Here is a 20,166-nt window from a genome sequence, read left to right as displayed (position 1 = left end):
ACAGCTCACACACCACACGTTTTCATATTGTAACAGCTCACACACACACGTTTTCATATTGTAACAGCTAACACACACACACGTTTTCATATTGTAACAGCTAACACAACACACACGTTTTCATATTGTAACAGCTCAACACACACCAGCGTATTTTCATATTGTAACAGCATACACACACACGTTTTCAATATTGTAACAGCTACACACACACACGTTTTCATATTGTAACAGCTATCACACACACAAGTCACCACACGTTTTCAATATTGTAACAGCTCACACACACACTTTCCAAGCTGTTACAATATGAAAACGTGTGTGTGTGGAGCTGTTACAATATGAAAACGTGTGTGTGTGTTAGCTGTTACAATATGAAAACGTGTGTGTGTGTTAGCATGCCTATTTGCAAATGGGAATGTATCTCCACTGACCTCTGAGGCTCCTGGGTGTAAATCCAAATACTAATAAACACCATGACAATACTGCCATCTACTGGGAATAATACAGTTATGGTACATGTCAGTGATATAATGTATGACTATTTCGCAATAGTCTTTCCTTTAATCCTGTTCTCTCCTCTCCTCCCATGCTCCCCAGCTCCGCCTGTCTGCCTGCACATCCACCGGAGAATTTCACAGTACTGTATGTCTTCCTGTGTGTGCGTGTGTGACAGGGTACTAATCTCAAGTGAAAAAGACATGAACATGTTCTACACATGGTAGCCGAAGTAGGTAGGCATGTCTAAAGAATATTATTGATCTCATGTAGGCTATAGTGTTCTTGAATACATTTAATAGATTGTAGAGGGGATTGATAAGGTGTCTGTAGTCCCAATGTAGTTGCTTTTTCTTTTGACATGTCTGTTGTCCAGGTAGACCTATTGACATGTGGGGAGGTCTGTTCATTCTCACTTTATTCAGTCTCGGTTAGCGAACGAGGGTATGTATTATGATAGATGATCTGCTGTGGAATTCCTTGTTTGCATCGTTGGTAGCATGTCTTCCATACGTTTTTTTCAATACAATATGTGCTTGCTAGCTAAATGAATAATAATATTCGGCCAGTCGATGTTCATCTTCAACGCAACACCTTGAAACCAGTGGATCGCTCCGCGCTTCGCGCGTCAGCAGGCGACTGGACAGGTTTTGATTACCGATTGCGAAAAGCAAAGAGGCTTGGAATGGATTCTGGATGGAAGGAGGCGAGGGAATGGGTTTCTTCTGTGGATGGTGTGTCTTCCTATACGTCTTCTATTGATAACAGGCATAGGACATCTGAACAAGCCACCTCAGTCAGATTCATCATCAAGGGAATTGTGACTCGCAGTGATTAAAGGTATGTCATCAGTAATTTATCACAATTTCTAGGTTATATAATGAAGGCGCTCGAAACCATGCGCATTGTTCTAGTCTACTTGCTGAGAATAGAGAGGAATGATGATTATGGTGTAGCCTTTTTAGCGAAATGTATGACAAAACAGTCAGTTACATAAGACTGAATGCGGGCGAAATTGTCAATTGCTTGACTGAATAAGTGAATCTTTAATCAGCTATAAAGGTATTCAGAATTTTAAAGATTGAGAAAGAATGGGTTCGCATAATGATAGCATGGTGTTTAAATAGGAAATCTCGATCAGAATGCATTTTACTGGATACCTTAATATGGTTATGGGGAGGTGAACATATAGCCTACACTCTTAGAAAAAAAGTAAATGAGAAAAAAAGGATCTGGATAGAACCAAAAAGGTTTCTATTGCCTGCTTCATATAAGGCATCCCTAAAGGTTCTATATAGACCCCTTTTGTAAGGTTGGTTCTTCTTCTTCACTGAACCAAAAGTGGTTCTATATAGAACCCTTCGGTTCCATATATGGTTCTATATGGAACCAATTTCGATATAGAAAGCATAGAACCCTTTTTGGTTTTATCACGAACCATTTTTTCTAAGAGTGTAGGCCTGTTCAGGTCTGTCTCGGCTCTTACAACATGTCTGACTGGGTATCTTCTTTTGGATGTGCTCCTCTCTGTTGTATGGTGACAAGTTTGCACAGCAAAAAGGATGAAACAAAGGTTCTATGCATATTGCATCAATAATTAGATATTCAGTCAAGCAATTGCTTGTTTCAAACACATTCTGTCGTATGTAACTGGAGTGTTTTTCAGACATGCTGGTCTCTCTCGCTCGCACGCACACACACACACACACACACACACACACACACACAACAACACACAGCACACACAACACCACACACACAACACCACCCACACACACACACACACACACACACACACACACACACACACACACATCACATAAACACACAAAGCCTCCTTAAAGTTGAACTGACAGCATTTTAGCAACATCAAATCTTATTAAAATCTGTTCATATACAGTGCATTCGGAAAGTATTCAAGCCCCTTGACTTTTTCAACATTTTGTTACATTACAGCCTCATTCTAAAATTGATTCAGTTGTTTTTTTCCCTCATCAATCTACACACAATACCCCATAATAACAAGCAAAAAAATTTATATAAAAAAACTACGGCAATATAACATTTACATAAGTATTCAGACCCTTTACTCAGTACTTTGTTGAAACACCTTTGGCAGTGCTTACAGCCTCGAGTCTTCTTGGGTATGATGCTACAAGCTTGGCACACCTGTATTTGGGGAGTTTCTCCCGTTCTTCTCTGCAGATTCTCTCAAGCTCTGTCAGGTTGGATGAGGAGTGTCGCAGCACAGCTATTTTCAGGTCTCTCCAAAGATGTTAGATCGGGTTGAAGTCCAGGCTCTGGCTGGGCCACTTAAGGACATTCAGAGACTTGTCCCAAAACCACTCCTGCGTTGTCTTTGCTGTGTGCTTAGGGTTGTTGTCCTGTTGGCAGATGAACCTTCGCCCCAGTCTGAGGTACCGGTCGCTCTGGAGCAGGTTTTCATCAAGGATCTCTCTATACTTTGCTCTGTTCATCTTTCCCTCGACCCTGACTAGTCTCCCAGTCCCTGCCACTGAAAAACCTCACCACAGCATGATGCTGCCACCACCATGCTTCACCGTAGGGATGGTGCCGGGTTTCCACCAGACGTGATGCTTGGTGTTCAGGCCAAAGAGTTCAATATTGGTTTCACCAGACCAGAGAATCTTGTTTCTCATGGTCTGAGAGTCCTTTAGGTGCCCTTTGGCAAACTCCAAGCGGCCTGTCATGTGCCTTTTACTGAGGAGTGGCTTCCTTCTGGTCACCATACCATAAAGGCCTGATTGGTGGAGTGCGGCAGAGATGGTTGTCCTTCTGGAAGGTTCTCCCATCTATACAGAGGAACTCTGGAGCTCTGTCAGAGTCACCACCGGGTTCTTGGTCACCTCCCTGACCAAGGCCATTCTCCACCGATTGCTCAGTTTGGCTGGGCGGTCAGCTCTAGGAAGAGTCTTAGTGGTTTCAAAATTATTCCATTTAAGAATGATGGAAGCCACTGTGTTCTTGGGGACCCTCAATGCTGCAGAAATATTTTGGTACCCTTCCCCAGATCTGTACCTCAACACAATCCTGTCTCGTAGCTCTACGGACAATTCCTTCCACCTCATGGCCTGGTTTTTGCTCTGACATGCATTATCAACTGTGGTAACTTATAAAGACAGGTGTGTGCCTTTTGAAATCATGTCAAATCAATTTAATTTACCACAGGTGGACTCCAATCAAGTTGTAGAAACATCAAGGATAATCAATGGAAACAGGATGCACTTGAACTCAATTTCAAGTCTTAATAGCAAAGGCTCTGAATACTTATGTAAATAAGGTATATCTGTTTTTATTTGTAATAAATCTGCTAAAATAAAAAATAAAAACTGTTTTCACTTTGTCATTGTGGGGTATTGTGTGTGAATAAAAAAAAAAAAATCAATTTTAGAATAAGGCTGTAATGTAATAAAATGTGGAAAAGTAAAGGGGTCTGAATACTTTCCGAATGCACTGTACACCCCCAGGAAGAATTTGAGACTTAGATATGGTCATTTTCACATTTAACTTAATACATTCTTAGAATGTTTGGGAATTACATATACTAAGGCATTTGTGAAAATTCTATAGCAATATAGAGTGGGAAAGCGGCTGTGCGTTTGGACAATTAATAGACACTGCAGTAAATATAACCTATTATAAACTGGGTGGTTCGAGCTCTGAATGCTGATTGTCTGACAGCTGTGGTATATCAGATCGTATACTATGGGAATGAAAAAACATTTATTTTTACTGCTCTAATTAATTTGGTAGCCAGTTTATAATTGCAATAAGGCACCTCAGGGGTTTGTGGTATATGGGAAATATACCACGGCTAAGGGCTGTATCCAAGCACTCACGTTGAGTTGTGCATAAGAACAGTCTTTAGCCGTGGTATATGGTCCAGATACCACACCCCCTCGGGCCTTATTGCTTAAATAAACCATCTGTCCTGATAAACCCTCTTAAACTTTTTAAGCTAGTTGGCTGTCAAAATTGCACTGATAAATGATGGGGAATGGCCTGCTCATTCTTCTGCAGCTTGCCTGCCAATGTATGCGTTGTCCCAACCAACCACCCAAGCTAACTGGCTAAAGTTGGCTACATTGCTAATTAGCTACTTCCAGACACAAATGAGAGAACTCCTCACTGACTATTTTACTTGCCCTAGCAGAGTTGGTTAGGCTGTGTATATGTTATATAGAGTGTTAGTGACTATTACTTTTTTTGCCTACGTTTACTGATACCGGTCATACAAGCTACACCCGCAATAACATCTGATGAATATGTGTATGTGACCAATACAATTTGATTTGATTTCAGCGGGTCTTGCACGTTTGTAAATTCATCAGTTATTCTGCGCTCTGGCACTGAAATCGGAGTAGATAGCTAACCAGAGTGAATTTGCGAATGCATCCCGAATAGAGGCAGCCAACAATGTACCGGGCCAGCTGTTATTTACCACCTGGTAGCAATGTATTTTTAACTACCAAGAAATGTATTGGTGAATTATATGAATCATGCATTGAACTGCTTCCATATACTCTGCCAACAATGCCTTAGTGTACATCATGGAACGTTGAGCCAAATAGAACCTATTTTTAAAACCTCTTATAAAGTTGGGTTTGTAGCATAAACTGGGAGTTTAATATTTTTGACTGATATTATGATTGTCTGTTTGTTTCATATCTGCAAAGTCGTTAAAACGCTGTCAGTTCCACTTTAAGTACACAGCTACTCTCAATCATTGCAGGTCTGTCATCCCAGCAACCGTATATTGACCTGATGAAGAAGAGGGCTGTTCTCTTTGTGTTGCCTGAATTGTAATCTGCATTGTCATTGGATAGAGTGCATTGAAGTGGCATAAGTACACCAAACAGTTTTCTGATATCTCATTGGATAGAGTTCATCGATGTGAGTAGCCTACACCAAACAGTGGATGGATAAAAACACAGCCAGATTATATATTTACAACATATTGATTGTGTAGTTGGAACTTCGATGCTCAGACAATCTGTTGATGTAAGGAGTGCAGGCAGGGTAGCAGTATAGAGCAAAGCCTAAAATGTATCATAGGAAATATCAACAAAACAGTGTGTTTTATTGAATCCAATTGATGTCAATGTAGGTATTAACAGGAGAAACATGAGTGAGTGCCAGACTAGGTGACATGACACACCTGTGGCCAGGTCATCTTGAGCATGTAATAATGACACCTGCTGCCGTCAGTCAGTCAGTCAGCCTGTCATATCTGTGTGACATCCTCCTGGTCATACTCTGTGCCATTCCAGGCCTCGTGTTGAATACACTGGCACATATGAACTGCACATAACTGCACTACTTCAGGATCGGTGTGTCCCCTGCGGGACAGTTGAGCTAATGTAGGCTAATGCGATTAGCATGAGGTTGTAAGTAACAAGAACATTTCCCAGGACATAGACATATCTGATATTGGCAGAACTAACTGCACTGTTAAACTAACTGCACTGTCCAATTTACAGTAGCTATTACAGTGAAATAATACCATGCTATTCTTTGAGGAGAGTGCACAGTTTCGAACATGAGAAGCTATTAATAAACAAATTAGGCACATTTGGGCAGTCTTGATACAACATTTTGAACAGAAATGCAATGGTTCATTGGATCAGTCTAAAACTTTGCACATACACTGCTGCCATCTAGGGCTAGATAAATACATTATGGCCTTTCTCTTGCATTTCAAAGATGATGGTACAAAATACATAAAAATAAACGGTTGTTTTTTTCTTTGGATTATCTTTTGTGTTATATTATCCTACATTCCTTTCACATGTCCACAAACTTCAAAGTGTTTCCTTTCAAATGGTACTAAGAATATGCATATCCTTGCTTCAGGGCCTGAGCTACAGGCAGTTAGATTTGGGTATGTCATTTTAGGCGAAAATTTTAAAAGGTTCTGATCGTTAGAAGGAAGGAAAGAAGGAAGGAAGGAAGGAAGGAAGGAAGGAAGGAAGGAAGGAAGGAAGGAAAGAAAGAAAGAAAGAAAGAAATAAAGAAAGAAGGAAAGACAGAAATAAGAGAGGAAGGAAGGAAGAAGTACATGTATGCAAACCCTTAAGGAAAAACAACATGATTTCACATGTGAAATTTCCATGTTTTGTAAAATGTTCATGTATGCTGATGATTCAACGCTGTACGCATCAGCAACCACAGCTAATGAAGTCACTGAAACCCTTAGCAAAGAGTTTGTATTGGAATGGGTAGTAAAAAACGGGTCCTGATCATCTCTAAAATTAAGAGCATTGTATTCGGTACAAATCATTGCCTAACTTGGGCTCCCAAGGGGTGCAGCGGTCTAAGGCACTGCATCTCAGACCCTGGTTCGATTCCAGGCTGTATCACACCCGGTCGTGATTGGGAGTTCCATAGGGCAGCGCACAATTGGCCCAGCGTCGTTTAGGGTTTGGCCGGGGTAGGCCGTCAATGTAAACAAGAATTTGTTCTTAACTGACTTGCCTAGTTAAATAAAGGTTAAATAAAAAAAATTAAAAGTTCTAGAAATCAGCTGAACATGGTAATGAATGGTGTGGCTGTTGAACAACTCGAGGAGACTAAATTACTTGGTGTTACCTTAGATTGGGGTGGCAGGTAGCGTAGCGGTTAGAGCATTGGGCCAGAGTTCGCACTGTTAGGTGATCTAAACTGGGATATGCTTAACACCCCGGCCGTCCTACAATCTAAGCTAGATGCCTCAATCTCACACAAATTATCAAGGAACCTGCCAGGTACAACCCTAAATCCGTAAACATGGGCACCCTCATAGATATCATCCTGACCAACTTGCCCTCTAAATACACCTCTGCTGTCTTCAACCAGGATCTCAGCGATCACAGCCTCATTGCCTGCATCCGTAAGGGGTCCGCGGTCAAACGACCACCTCTCATCGCTGTCAAACGCTCCCTAAAACATTTCAGCGAGCAGGCCTTTCTAATCAACCTGGCCCGGGTATCCAGGAAGGATATTGACCTCATCCCGTCAGTAGAGGATGCCTGGTTATTCTTTAAAAGTGCTTTCCTCACCATCTTAAATAAGCATGCCCCATTCAAAAAAAATTGAACTAAGAACAGATATAGACTTGACTGCCCTTGACCAGCACAAAAACATCCTGTGGCGTACTGTATTAGCTTGAATAGCCCCTGCGATATGCAACTTTTCAGGGAAGCTAGGACCCAATATACACAGTCAGTTAGGAAAGCAAAGGCTAGCTTTTTCAAACAGGAATTTGCATCCTGTAGCACAAATTCCCCAAAGTTTTGGGAAACAAGGCTAGGAAACAAATCTACGATAATCGATAATTTCAATAAGCATGTTTCTATGGCTGGCCATGCTTTCCACCTGGCTACCCCTACCCCTGCCAATAACTCTGTACCCCCCACAGCAACTTGCCCAAGCCCCCCCCCCCCCCCCCCCCCCTTCTCCTTCACCCAAATCCAGATAGCTGATGTTCTGAAAGAGCTGCAAAATCTGGACCCCTACAAATCAGCTGGGCTAGACAATCTGGACCCTCTCTTTCTAAAATGTTCCGCCGCAATTGTTGCAACCCCTATTACTAGCCTGTTCAACCTCTCTTTCGTATCGTCTGAGAGATCGTCCCTAAAAATTGGAAAGCTGCCGCGGTCATCCCCCTCTTCAAAGGAGGAGACACTCTAGACCCAAACTGTTACAGACCTATATATAGCCTGCCCTGCCTTTCTAAAGTCTTTGAAAGCCAAGTTAGCAAACAGATCACCAACCATTTCGAATCCCACTGTACCTTCTCCGCTATGCAATCTGGTTTCCGAGCTGGTCATGGGTGCACCTCAGCCACGCTCAAGGTCCAAACGATATCATAACCGCCATTGATGAAATACAGTACTGTGCAGCTGTCTTCATCAACCTGGCCAAGGCTTACGACTCTGTCAATCACTGCATTCTTATCGGCAGACTCAATAGCCTTGGTTTCTCAAATGACTGCCTCGCCTGGTTCACCAACTACTTCTCAGATAGAGTTCAGTGTGTCAAATCGGAGGGCCTGTTGTCTGGACCTCTGGCAGTCTCTATGGGGGTGCCACAGGGTTCAATTCTCGGGCTGAGTCTTTTCTCTGTATATATCAATGATGTCGCTCTTGCTGCTGGTGATTCTTTGATCCACCTCTACGCAGACGACACCATTCTGTATACATCTGGCCCTTCTTTGGACACTGTGTTAACTAACCTCCAGACGAGCTTCAATGCCATACAACTCTCCTTCCGTGGCCTCCAACTGCTCTTAAATGCAAGCAAAACTAAATGCATGCTCTTCAACCGATCGCTGCCCACACCTACCCACCCGTCCAGCATCACTACTGTGGCCGGTTCTGACTTAGAATATGTGGACATCTACAAATACCTAGGTGTCTGATTAGACTGTAAACTCTCCATCTAGACTCACATTAAGCATCTCCAATTTCAAAATGAAATCTAGAATTGGCTTCCTATTTTGCAACAAAGCCTCCTTCACTCATGCTGCTCAACATACCCTCGTAAAACTGACTATCCTACCGTTCTTTGACTTCGGCGATGTCATTTACAAAATAGCCTCCAACACTCTACTCAGCAAATTTGATGTAGTCTATCACAGTGCCATCCGTTTTGTCACCAATGCCCCATATACTACCCACCACTACGACCTGTATGCTCTCGTTGGCTGGCCCTCGCTTCATATTTGTTGCCAAACCCACTGGCTTCAGGTCATCTATAAGTCTTTGCTAGGTAAAGCCCCGCCTTATCTCAGCTTACTGGTCACCATAGCAACACCCACCCGTAGCACACGTTACAGCAGGTATATTTCCCTGGTCATCCCCAAAGCCAACACCTCCTTTGGCCGCCTTTCCTTCCAGTTCTCTGCTGCCAATGACTGGAACAAATTGCAAAAATCACTGAAGCTGGAGACTCATATGTCCCTCACTAACTTTAAGCATCAGCTGTCAGAGCAGCTTACCGATCACTGCACCTGTACACAGCCTATCTGTAAATAGCCCACCCAACTACCTCATTCCCATATTGTTATTTATTTTTGCTCTTTGGCACCCCACTATCTCTACTTGCACATCATCATCTGCACATCTATCACTCCAGTGTTAATGCTAAATTGTAATTATTTTGCCACTATGGCCTATTTATTGCCTTACCTCCCTAATCTTACTACATTTGCACACACTGTATATAGATTTTTCTATTGTGTTATTGACTGTACTTTTGTATATCCCATGTGTAATGCTGTGTTGTTGTTTTTGTCGCACTGCTTTGCTTTATCTTGGCCAGGTTGCAGTTGTAAATGAGAACTTGTTCTCAACTGGCCTACCTGGTTAAATAAAAGTAAAATAATAAATAAATAATAAATAAACAGAAGGTTGCTTGATTGAATCCCCGAGCTGACAAGGTAAACATCTGTCGTTCTGCCCCTGAACAAGGCAGTTAACCCACTGTTCCCCCGTTGGCCGTCATTGTAAATAAGAAGTTGTTCTTGACTGACTTGCCTAGTTAAATAAAGGTTAAACAAATTGTTTTTTAACTGTCATGGTCAAAACATCTGGTTGCAAAGATGGGGAGAGCTCTGTCTGTGATAAAGAGATGCTCTGCTTTTTTTACACCACACTACACAAAGCAAGTCCTGCAGGCTCTAGTTTTATCTTATCTTGATTATTGTCAAGTCATATGGTCAAGTGCTGCAAAGAAGCATCTAGTTAAGCTGCAGCTGGCCCAGAACAGTGGCATGTTTTACCCTTCATTGTAATCAATGGGCTAATATCAATACTATGCATGCCAGTCTCTCTTGGCTAAGAGTTGAGGAAAGACTAACTGCATCACTTCTTGTGTTTGTAAGAAACATTAATGTGTTGGTAAATTCCAAATTGTTTGCATAGTCCACTTACACACAGCACTGAGACACACACTTACCCAACCTGACATGCCACCAGTTTTTCTTTCTGAGTCCCCAGGTCCAGAACAAATTCAAGGATACGTACAGTATTATACAGAGCCATGATTGCATGGACCTCCCTTCCATCTTATATAGCGCAAGTGAACAGCAAACCTGGTTTAAAAAAACTAAGCAACACCTCACGGCACAACGACTCTTCCCAATTTGACCTAATTGTTGTGTGTATGTACTGACATGTATGTGTACCTATCACGTTTCAAGGTAAGACCCAGATGCAGACAACATCGAATTAACAAATGTTTAATAATCCAACAGGGGCAGGCAAAAGACAGGTCAAAGACAGGCAGGGGTCAATAATCCAGATAGGTGGGGCAAAGGTACCTGACTACAGGCAGGCTCAGGGTCAGGGTAGGCAGAGGTCAGTAATCCAGATACGTGGGGCAAAGGTACAGGACGGCAGGCAGGCTCAGGGCAGGCAGAAAAGGTCAAACCGGGAAAACTAGAGAACAGGAACAATCACGAGACAGGAACAGAGGGAAAACCGCTGGTAGGCTTAACGAAACAAAGTAAACTGGTAACAGACAAACAGAGAACACAGGTATAAATACACAGGGGATAATGTAATGGGGAAGATGGGCGACACCTGGAGGGGGGTGGAGACAATCATCACAAAGACAGGTGAAACAGATCAGGGTGTGACAGTACCTGTAAGATGCACACACACACACACACACACACACACACACACACACACACACACACACACACACACACACACACACACACACACACACACACACACACACACACACACACACACACACACACACACACACACACACACACACACACTCTACATTTTAAAGTGTTTATAAATTGTAAAGTCTTTTGTCTGTAATGTATTTTTCGTTATGTGTTGGACCTCAGTAAGACTAGCTGTCACCATAGGCATCGGTTAATATGGATCTTAATAAAATAAAATGTGAAAATGTGGTTTTGAAACACTACATGTGATGATATTTCAACTGCAAATAAAAATTTCCGTTAGGATGTCCCCGGAACGGCGTCTCAGTGTTTTTAACTTACATATTTGACACACTTTGACATACATGATTACATTGTGTATGTTTATACAGAAAGATCAGCAACAATTCCAGAGGTTGTCAGTTCAAATCCCAGGTGGGGTCATATTGAAAAGTCAGCACTAAGTGATCATGTCAAATGTGAAATAGATTCACATTGTTTAAAGATATTTACACTATTTTAGCTGAACGGCGTACCACTTATCTTAAAACCACCATACTATTTTATTGCATCCCTTACAAAAAACACATTGCGAAATGTGCAGTTTCATATAATATTTTCACACGTGAAATAGATGTTTTCGTTTGTAGCTGAAATGTTCACACGTGAAAACAAAAAAGACTCACGTGGAATTGCATGTTTTATGTGTGAAAAACGTTAAAATATTGTCCGGTGTAGTTTCATGGTATCACATGTTGAAATTTTGCATGCCCATGTTGTCACATTTACAGTATTTCACATGAGATCCTGTTTTCACATGTGTAGTTTCATGTTATCACATTAACTTCACATAAGATCACATGCGATTACATGAAATTCATGTGGTTTTTCTGTAAGGGTATTTCAGAGCTGGATGTCCTTGTTTCATTAGGTCACTTTCCACTTGTGATGATTTAGTTGATAACTTTAATAGCAAATTAAAGGCAACCATTGATGCCTTAGCTCCAGTAAAGGCCACACCCTTGGATGAGTGAGGAAACGATTAAATGAAAGACAAATTGCAAAAAGGCAGAATGGAAGTAGAGAAAGTCAAAGTTGCAGGTCCATTATGATATTATGAGAGAGCAACTTGGCATATATAACAAGGCAATTAGAAATGCCAGGCGGGCTCATTTTTCTAACTTGATCACTAATAACCAGAATAATTTCAGAGTGCTCTTCTTAACCATTGATGGCCTGATAAATCCTACCCCCGCAAACCTATGTGAACTTATCTCCACATCGAAATGTGATGAGTTTGCTGCATATTTTAGAGATAAGATAACAAACATTAGGCTGGGTATCAGTCAAGCAAGACCTGATAAGAAGTTTGATGATATGTGCCCTAGCCTACCAAGCAAAGGAAAGTGGTATCACAACTTCAGCTTTCTACCTGCCTTCTCAATCATATCCCCACCACCTTCAAAAAAGTGTTTAATTGCGTATCTGAAGAAGTGCAAGCTATTGTTAATCACGCCCTGTTCACAGAAACTTTCCCCACTGCACTAAAAACTGCTATGGTGAAACCCCTTCTCAAGAAAAGTAATCTAGATCCTTCAGCTCTTGACAATTGTTGTTGAATCTGCAACCTTACATTCTTAAGCAAAATTCTGGAGAAATTGGTTTTCTAACAGCTCAATTATTTTTTAAGTGCCAACTGTATTTAAAAAAAAATCCAATCTGCTTTCTGGGCCCACCAAATGCACAGAGACAGCCTTAGTTAAAGTGGTAAATGATCTTAGAGCCAACACAGATGCCAAACAGCTCTCTGTTGTTGTACTCTTTTAAGTGCTGCAGTCAACATTGTTGACCATGATGTTCTTCTGGACAGACTGGAGAGGTGGGTTGACCACTCCGGTCCAGTTCTTAATTGGTTTATGATGTATTTAACCGGTCGAGAGTTTTTTGTCACCCTTGGTGAACATACAGCGCATTAGGAAAGTATTTAGATCATTCACTTTTTCCACATTTTGTTATGTTACAGCCTTACTCTAAAATGGATGAAATATTCCCCCCCCCTCATTAATCTACACACAATAGCCCATATTTTTATTTTTGCAAATGTATAACAAATAAAAAACGAAAATATTACATTTACATAAGTATTTTGACCCCATACTCAGTACTTTGTTGAAGCACAGTTGGCATTGATTACAGCCTTGAGTCTTCTTGAGTATGACGCTACAAGCTTGGCACACCTGTATTTGGGGAGTTTCTCCCATTCTTCTCTGCAGATCCTCTCAAACGTTGTTAGGTTGCTGCGCAGCTATTTCCAGGTCTCTCTAGAGATGTTCGATCGGGTTCAAGTCCGGGCTCTGGCTGGGCCACTCAAGGACATTCAGAGACTTGTCCCGAAGCCACTCCTGCGCTGTCTTGGCTGTGTGCATAGGGTCATTGTCCTGTTGGAAGGTGAACCTTCGCCCCAGTCTGAAGTCCTGAGCGCTCTGGAGCAGGTTTTCATCAAGGATCTCTTTCTACTTTGCTCCTTTCATCTTTCCCTCGATCCTGACTCGTCTCCCAGTCCCTGCCACTGAAAAACATCCCCACAGCATGACGCTGCCAAAGCATGCTTCACCGTAGGGATGGGAGTGGCCAAGTGATGAGTGTTGCCTGGTTTGCTCCAGATGTGACGCTTGGCATTCAGGCCAAAGAGTTCAGTATTGCTTTCATCAGACCAGAGAATCTTGTTTCTCATAGTCTGAGAGTCCTTTAGGGGCCTTTTGACAAACTCCAAGCGGGCTGTCATGTGCCTTTTACTGAGGAGTGGCTTCCGTCTGGCCACTCTACCAGAAAGGCCTGATTGGTGGAGTGCTGCAGAGAGATGGCTGTCCTTCTGGAAGGTTCTCCCATCTCCACAGAGGAACACTGGAGCTCTGTCAAAGTCATTCCTTTGACCTCATGGCTTGGTTTTTGCTCTGACATGCTGTCAACTGTGGGACCTTATATAGACAAGTGTGTGCCTTCCCAAACCATGTACAATCAATTGATTTTACCACAGGTGGACTCCAAACAAGTTGTAGAAACATCTCAAGGATGATCAATGGAAACAGGATGAACAGGAGCTCAATTTCGAGATTCATAGCAAAAGGTCTGAATTCTTATGTAAATAAGGTATTCCTGTTAATTATTTGTAATAAATTTGAAAACTATTCTAAAAACCTTTTATCACTTTGTCACTATGGGGTACTGTGTGTAGATTGATGAGGATTTTTTTTTATTTAATCAATTTTTGAATATGGCTGCAACATAACAAAATGTTGAAAAGTGAAGGAGTCTGAATACTTTCCGAATGCACTGTATCTCAGAGAAAATACATATCACATGTGGCTTTCCACAAGGTTCAATTTGGGTCCGGTACATGGCACTATTATCAGAAAGCACAGTATAGATTTTCGCTGCTACACAGACGATACACGACTTTACATTTCTGTGTCATCAGAGGATTCTAGCTCCACAGATAAATTATTAGACTGTATTAGTGATTTAAATAGTTGGATGGCTCACAACTTCCTCCAGCTAAATCAAGACAAGAGAAAATGTGGCCTCACATAATAATTCACGGGCAATAAAGATAAAACACCAGGTTAAAAACCTAGGTGTCATTTTAGATGACACCTTGACTACTGTAATGCTCTCCTGTCTGGTCTAACCAAAAAAGCCATTTGTCAACTGCAAAACATACATAATGCTGCAGCACAGGTACTGACCAAGACCAGATGGAGAGCACACATTACACTGGCTTTAAGGTCTCTGCACTGTGAGTTTTACAATTCATTTAAAGACAATTGTATTGGTTTTCATGATTGTGCACCCCAATACATGTCAGACATGCTTTTAAATTATGTACCCAGTAGGTCCCTCAGGTCCTCTGGCACTGGCCTTTTAACTATCCCAAAGCCTAGGACTAAGAGGCATGGAGTGGAGTGGAATAGCCTGCCAGAGAACCTGAGCAGGGCTGAAACTGTGGACATTTTTAAAAGAGAACTTAAACACACCTTTTCAGCTTTGCTTTTCCTAGGGTGCTTTTTAATCGTTCAGTTTTTGTTATTCTTTAGTTTTTTTATCCTGTTATGTTTGTTGTGTAGTAAATATTTCAGTTTTCATTTTAATTGTTTTTATATATTTTTTCCCTGTAAAGCACATTGTGTTGCATTCCATGTCTGAAATTTGCTGTATAAATAAAGCTTGATTTGATTTGGTCACTTCAAGACTTGTTCATTGTACACTTGTTAAATCTAATACATTTTGCACTTTATATAATTTTTGCTCTCTATGTAATTGTATCTGTTCAAGCTGTTTGGATTGTTGATTGCTGTAACACGGGGAACCATTGAAAAAGAGACCCTGGTCTCAATTGGGATTCCCTGTATAAATAAAGGTTAAATACAAATATCTAAAGTACCATATTTTCATCTCGGAACAGATTAAGTGCTCTTGAGGCGTGTAATCAACTGTGAGAATGCACTGCCGTCTCTCTCTCTCTCTATCCCCTCTCTCTCTCCGTCTTTCCTTCTGTCTTTCATCTCTCTGTTATATTGCCATATTTATTCTCTCCATCGGGCCACGTGTGGGCATTTAGCAGTGGGTGGATTTCATCCAACAAGAGATGGAGGGACGGTGAAATGGGGGAGGGCAGCCTGGTAGCAGAAAAGCTATGTTTCTTCAGAACGGGCTCTACTCATTCCTGTCACATTCCTGTATTTATACCAGAGAGTCATTTCACTCCGGCACTGGAGGAAATAGACTAATAAGTAAGTGTTGAAGTGACGGTTTGATATTTGGATTGTTCCACAAATAAGGTGCAAGAAAACTAAAAGCTGAAAAGCTGACCTAACAGCTGAAAAGCTGACCTAACTCAGTGGAGACCAAAGGGATTTCTAGAGTTAGACATCTCTGAGACCGAGATTGTATGTGAGTCGCAATAGCCCCTCTCACAGACAATGTAATGTCACAGACATTTTTAGCTAACAGAAGGGATGGGGAGGGGGGGGGTGCTTGTTGCTGTGGAACTGATGACCTGTTTGCCTCAGTAACAATCAGTTACACTTTGATGCAAGGTCTTGTACGAGAATCCACAGCCATTTTCCAAGGAATAGTTCATATAGAAGTTTCCTTTGTAAAACTTGAGGCAGTGATATGTTCACACACACACACACACACACACACACACACACACACACACACACACACACACACACACACACCACACACAACACACACAACACACACACACACACACACACACACACACACACACACACACACACACACACACACACACACACACAAACAAAATGTGACCTCCATATTAATTGGTTGATGAGATCCATAATGTTGACACAGTGATCCTGTCTTCCAGGTTGTCACCTTCCTATCTGAGAGCTGCGTAGCTGTTGAGAAGGGCTCTGTGAAACAGGGTACATTTAAGGGGGAAAGGAACCACTTGGTGCATCATGATGGAGTGCTGAAAACCAGAGTATTCCCCAACCCGGTCCTCCACACCACCCCCAGAGCGAGAGAAAGGGTTGAAACCATAGCAACCGTCGTGTCCTGTGAGTGAGCTCTTTTGAAGATGCCACACTTTCATCTGGATTACATTCTGTAGTGGAGCTGCACCAGCAGATGAGATTTTGTTGCATTGTGTTAACCAGAGAACAGACTCTAGCTGAGTCTCTGTGACAAGCTGATGAGCCCTACCCTCGCTCCTAGCCAATCACAAGCTTCATTCCTGATTGTGTGGGATTCCCCAATATAGAAAACAACAACAACTCTGATAATGCTACAAGTATGGACTTAAGTTATAAAATCAAATAAAATTGTTTTTGTCACATGCTTCATAGACAACAGGTGTAGACTAACAGTGAAATGCTTACTTGCGGGTTCATTTCCAATAATCCAGATAAAAAAATTAAAAATAAATAGTGACTTGAGGAATAAATACAGAGTGAATAACAAATAAAAATAAAGAGTAAAAATGACATAGTTATATATAGAGAGTATAAAATAACATGGCTATATACGGGGAGTACCAGTACCGAGTTGATGTGCAGGGGTACAAGGTATTTGTCCACAGCCCATAGCATTACTATTAATTCACATTGGACAAAACCATAGCGAACGTCGGCTGTGCGCAGTAGATCACCTGCTGGGTGTCGATGAACAGTGGCTATTCAACAAGTCGGTGCAGTCTGTTTTGTTCTTAAGGAACTATATTGCACTCAAATGTTTCTGGTATGCAGGATTTGTTCCTACATGTTTCTTACGTGTTTCATTTTGCTCCTGTTTCAGACCTTGCCATGAATGAGGAGACCAGGACTTGTGACTGACCGAGGAAGCTCTGACAACAACACAACGTCAGACGAAAGAACAATGATGCGTATCCAGGGTCGGACTGACTGGTAGACTGGTAACCATTGCCATGGCATTTTGCAATGGCAGCCTGCTGGCTAGGTGTTCCCCCCTGGTGGAGCCGGACGAGGAGGAAGGGGTGGTGATTTCACCACCGCCGTCGCCGCCAGGGGTTGGGGCTACTAGTCCCCTCATGCCTGTCACCCTGCGTGTGATGCTGGCCGCCATCATGATCTTCATGATCACCATTGGTTTCCTGGGCAACGCTATCGTCTGTCTGATCGTCTACCAGAAGCCTGCCATGCGTTCCGCCATCAACCTGCTCCTCGCCACACTGGCGTTCTCTGACATCATGCTCTCGCTGCTCTGCATGCCCTTCACTGCCGTTACCATGGTTACGGCCGACTGGCACTTCGGGGGAGGGTTCTGCCGTGCTTCCGTTATGCTCTACTGGCTCTTCGTCCTGGAAGGCGTGTACATCCTCCTCATCATCAGCGTAGACCGCTTCCTAATCATCGTTCAGAGGCAGGATAAGCTGACGCCGCATCGCGCCAAGCTGCTCATTGTCGCTTCCTGGGCACTGTCCCTCTGCGTGGCACTCCCGTCTGTGATCGGCTGGCGGGCGGGCACGGCGGGTGTGATGGGTATTGGGGAGGCCTGGGCGCCACAGTGCGTGCTGGGCTACAGTGAGTCGCTGTCCGACCGTAGCTACACGGTGCTGCTGGTTGTGGCTGTGTTCTTTGTGCCGTTCGGCATCATGCTGTACTCCTACCTGTGCATCCTCAACACGGTGCGCCGCAACGCCCTACGCATCCACAACCACACCTATGACCAGGCCAGCCTTCCGGCCCTCAACCAGGTCAGCAAGCTGGGCCTTACCGGCCTGCAACGGCCCCCCCAGGTCAATGTGGACATGAGCTTCAAGACCCGTGCCTTCACCACCATCCTCATGCTCTTCATCGGCTTCTCTGTGTGCTGGCTACCCCACACCGTTGTCAGTCTGCTGGCCGTGTTCAGCCAAAGGTTCTACTTCAGCCCAGCTTTTTACCCGGTCAGTGTGGGGGCACTTTGGCTCAGCTACCTGAAGACGGTGTTTAACCCCGTCATCTACTGCTGGAGGATCAGGAAGTTCCGGGAGGCGTGTCTGGAATTTATGCCCAAGAGCTGCAGGCTGTGTCCCAGGTTGCCGGGCCGGAGCCGCAGGAGGGTGAGGCCCAGTAACATCTACGTGTGCAGCGAGATCCAGTCGGGTGTGTGAGGAACTAACACTCCCTCTGAGAACACTTTCTGGTAACAGTGTAAAGCAGTGTTCACCAACCTTGGTCTTGAAGAACAAAAGGGTGCTCCACTGGTGTGAAGGACATGCTATACCTGCTATATGATTTGTTAAGACATCAACATGTCAGCAGCATAGACAGCTTGCTGCTGAAGCATTGCTGTCTTCTGATTTTTTGGGGGCATCTGAGTAAGAGCAATCAGGACAGTACATTCTTGTGTTTTGTCTAAAGTGCTGTGGACACTGGACAGCCGTGAACAGAAGAACCCTCTGTCTTTTTTTGACTGTCTTTTTATGCCTCCCCCGAAAAAGACATGAAGAGAGTAAAAATGATGCACAACCAGGAACAGAGTTTTCTATTGAACCATTTCCCTGGTGTATAATTGGCTGAGTACTGTTGGTGATCGTTTACCCAGATGGCTCTTTTATATGTCTGATACTGAAAATAAATGAAAAGGTTGGATAAAACTTGCAATGAAATGTTGATCAATATAAAAACGGTTGTTTCAGTGAATTTGATAATTGATTTAATGAATTAACTAACAAACCATTGAACACGTGTGTTGACATCAACTATGCAGATGAAGCATATAGACTGAGTATAGATGAAAGATATCAAATCATGGAAACACAGTTATAACAGTTGTATGTTGTGTACATACACTGTAATAGCATTGTACCTTCCTAATACTGGAACAAAAATATTGTATGTTGGGCATGCTGGTTGACAAAGGTTGAACCTGTTGTCGAACACAGACCGTGTTAAGCAGTCCTCTGCCTCTACAATGTCAATGGTTGTGTTGCTGGGATACTAAAGACCTCTACTAATTGTAGGTTGCGGAGTGTATTTATGTGTGTAAAACCCATATCTGACCCATATCTTCCACAGCAGAACACACAGTCTGTGCTGTATTTAATTCATCTCCATCTGTACAGTAGTTAAACTATTTACTGAGAGTAGTTCTAGGCCATGCCATGTCAACTCATACACTTTGCGTTACGTGTGATTATCTCAATTATGCTGCCTTAGTTGAAAGAAAAAACACATGTACTATGTATACTTCATGTACTGGATGTACATATCAATGCCCAGGTAGTAGGCACAGATCTAGCATCAGCTTGCCTTACCCAAACTCGTAGTCATAATAACCTTAGGATAGTACCTAAATAGATCACGAAACAGGCCTCAGATCTGTGTGAAGGGACCTTGCTTACTTTTTTCAGCGGCTCCTTTCCATCGTCCACACTGAGCTGCGAGAATTGACTGAGAGAAAACACCTCTACGAATCTTTGTTAGATTTTTTTAACAGAGCAGAAAAAA

General features: G+C 42.6%; 1 protein-coding gene across 2 annotated transcripts; it reads left to right on the top strand.

The window, feature by feature from the left end:
• Positions 1-979: 979 nt before the first annotated feature.
• LOC111959406 (high-affinity lysophosphatidic acid receptor-like) lies at positions 980-19,799 on the top strand. Of its 2 annotated transcripts, XM_023980919.2 has the most exons (3): positions 980-1,338; positions 16,581-16,773; positions 17,510-19,799. In XM_023980919.2, exon 3 carries the CDS (start codon positions 17,640-17,642, stop codon positions 18,825-18,827), a length of 1,188 nt encoding a protein of 395 aa, XP_023836687.1. In that variant the 5' UTR covers positions 980-1,338; positions 16,581-16,773; positions 17,510-17,639; the 3' UTR covers positions 18,828-19,799. The 2 variants fall into 2 exon arrangements, with proteins under 2 accessions (XP_023836687.1, XP_023836688.1); XM_023980920.2 differs by lacking the exon at positions 16,581-16,773.
• The last annotated feature ends 367 nt before the right edge of the window (positions 19,800-20,166 follow it).

Source organism: Salvelinus sp. IW2-2015, linkage group LG36 (assembly GCF_002910315.2).
Source record: "Salvelinus sp. IW2-2015 linkage group LG36, ASM291031v2, whole genome shotgun sequence".
Taxonomy (NCBI): Eukaryota; Metazoa; Chordata; class Actinopteri; order Salmoniformes; family Salmonidae; genus Salvelinus; species Salvelinus sp. IW2-2015.
The sequence above is the reverse complement of the archived record's forward strand: the minus strand, read 5'-3'. Positions and strand labels throughout refer to the sequence as shown.